At 45.0% G+C, this 2500-nt stretch overlaps 1 protein-coding gene across 1 annotated transcript in view; it reads right to left on the reverse strand.

The window, feature by feature from the left end:
- LOC311329426 (ATP-binding cassette sub-family C member 9-like) overlaps positions 1–2500 on the reverse strand; it is a gene marked incomplete at its 3' end in the record, with an annotated part of 92117 nt that overhangs the window by 59621 nt on the left and 29996 nt on the right. Inside the window, exon 10 of the mRNA XM_084463276.1 lies at positions 1882–2016. Within this exon, the coding sequence (XP_084319402.1) occupies positions 1882–2016 (135 nt within the window). The remainder of the gene's footprint in view (positions 1–1881; positions 2017–2500) is intronic.

Genomic DNA, 2500 nt, shown 5'->3' on the forward strand with positions numbered 1-2500 from the left:
ACACATGAACACACACACACACACACACACACACACACACACACATGAACACACACACACACACACACACACACACACACACACACACATGAACACACACACACACACACACACACACACATACACACACACACACACACACACACATACACACACACACACACACACACACACACACACACACACACACACATGAACACACACACACACACACACACACATACACACACACACACACACACACACACACATGAACACACACACACACACACACACACATACACACACACACACACACACACACACATACACACACACACACACACACACATGAACACACACACACACATGAACACACACACACACATGCGCATGTACGCATGCACACACACGCACAGACACACAGACACACACACAAACACACAGAGGTCAATGTTGATGCATGTGCATACGCAGCAAACTATCCTTTCACAGTTATAATCAGCGAGTGAGAACACCGCTGCTTCTCTGAGCTCAGCTAGCCAGGTCTGGTGAACACCGCTGCTTCTCTGAGCTCAGCTAGCCAGGTCTGGTGAACACCGCTGCTTCTCTGAGCTCAGCTAGCCAGGTCTGGTGAACACCGCTGCTTCTCTGAGCTCAGCTAGCCAGGTCTGGTGAACACCGCTGCTTCTCTGAGCTCAGCTAGCCAGGTCTGGTGAACACCGCTGCTTCTCTGAGCTCAGCTAGCCAGGTCTGGTGAACACCGCTGCTTCTCTGAGCTCAGCCAGCCAGGTCTGGTGAACACCGCTGCTTCTCTGAGCTCAGCTAGCCAGGTCTGGTGAACACCGCTGCTTCTCTGAGCTCAGCTAGCCAGGTCTGGTGAACACCGCTGCTTCTCTGAGCTCAGCTAGCCAGGTCTGGTGAACACCGCTGCTTCTCTGAGCTCAGCTAGCCAGGTCTGGTGAACACCGCTGCTTCTCTGAGCTCAGCCAGCCAGGTCTGGTGAACACCGCTGCTTCTCTGAGCTCAACTAGCCAGGTCTGGTGAACACCGCTGCTTCTCTGAGCTCAGCCAGCCAGGTCTGGTGAACACCGCTGCTTCTCTGAGCTCAGCTAGCCAGGTCTGGTGCTGAGTCACCACATGTGGATCATGACTGTAAGCAGAGATCCCTGGAGGTCCCAGACCAACAGCTATGATGCAGACTAGCAGGGGCTGACCGTCTTCAACCAGGATTACTTACTAACTTACTTACTTACTTACTTATTTACTTATTTACTTATTTACTTATTTACTTACTAACTTACTTACTTACTTACTTACTTACTTACTTACTTATTTACTTACTAACTTACTTACTTACTTACTAACTTACTTACTTACTTACTTATTTACTTATTTACTTATTTACTTACTAACTTACTTACTTACTTACTTACTTACTTACTTACTTACTTATTTACTTACTTACTTACTTACTTACTTACTTACTTACTTACTTATTTACTTACTTACTTATTTACTTACTTACTTACTTACTTATTTACTTACTTACTTATTTACTTACTTACTTACATACTTACTTACTTACTTACTTACTTATTTACTTACTTACTTACTTACTTATTTACTTACTTACTTACTTATTTACTTACTTACTTATTTACTTATTTACTTACTTACTTACTTACTTACTTACTTACTTATTTACTTATTTACTTACTTACTTATTTACTTACTTACTTACTTACTTACTTACTTACTTACTTATTTACTTACTTACTTATTTACTTATTTACTTACTTACTTACTTACTTACTTACTTACTTATTTACTTATTTACTTACTTACTTACTTACTTACTTACTTACAATACAAAGCAGGAGTATTTGGAGTGTCTCTTACCAGGGTGCTCTTCTGCGTGTCGGCCAGCTTGGTGGCGATGAGGTACTGGACCGGCGCCAGCAGCACGATGACTGAGGCTCCTATCAGAGCGCTGTAGCCCAGCAGGTACCACAGCAGGATCACCCCCATGATGATCTGGACCGCACAGGAGCACACCTCAACACCTCAACACCTCAACACCACCTCAACACCTCAACACCACAACACCTGAACTACTGAACACCTCAACACCTCAACACCTCAACACCTCAACACCTCAACACCACCTCAACACCTCAACACCACAACACCTCCACACCTGAACTACTGAACACCTCAACACCTCAACACCTCAACACCTCAACACCACAACACCTGCACTACTGAACACCTCAACACCTCAACACCTCAACACCACAACACCTCAACACCTCAACACCACCTCAACACCTCAACACCTCAACACCACAACACCACCTCAACACCACAACACCACAACACCACCTCAACACCACCTCAACACCACAACACCTGAACACCTGAACACCTGAACACCTGAACACCTGAACACCACCTCAACACCACCTCAACACCACCTCAACACCACAACACCTCAACACCTCAACACCACAACACCTGA

This window comes from Borostomias antarcticus, assembly GCF_949987555.1.
Source record: "Borostomias antarcticus genome assembly, contig: scaffold_217, whole genome shotgun sequence".
NCBI lineage: Eukaryota > Metazoa > Chordata > Actinopteri > Stomiiformes > Stomiidae > Borostomias > Borostomias antarcticus.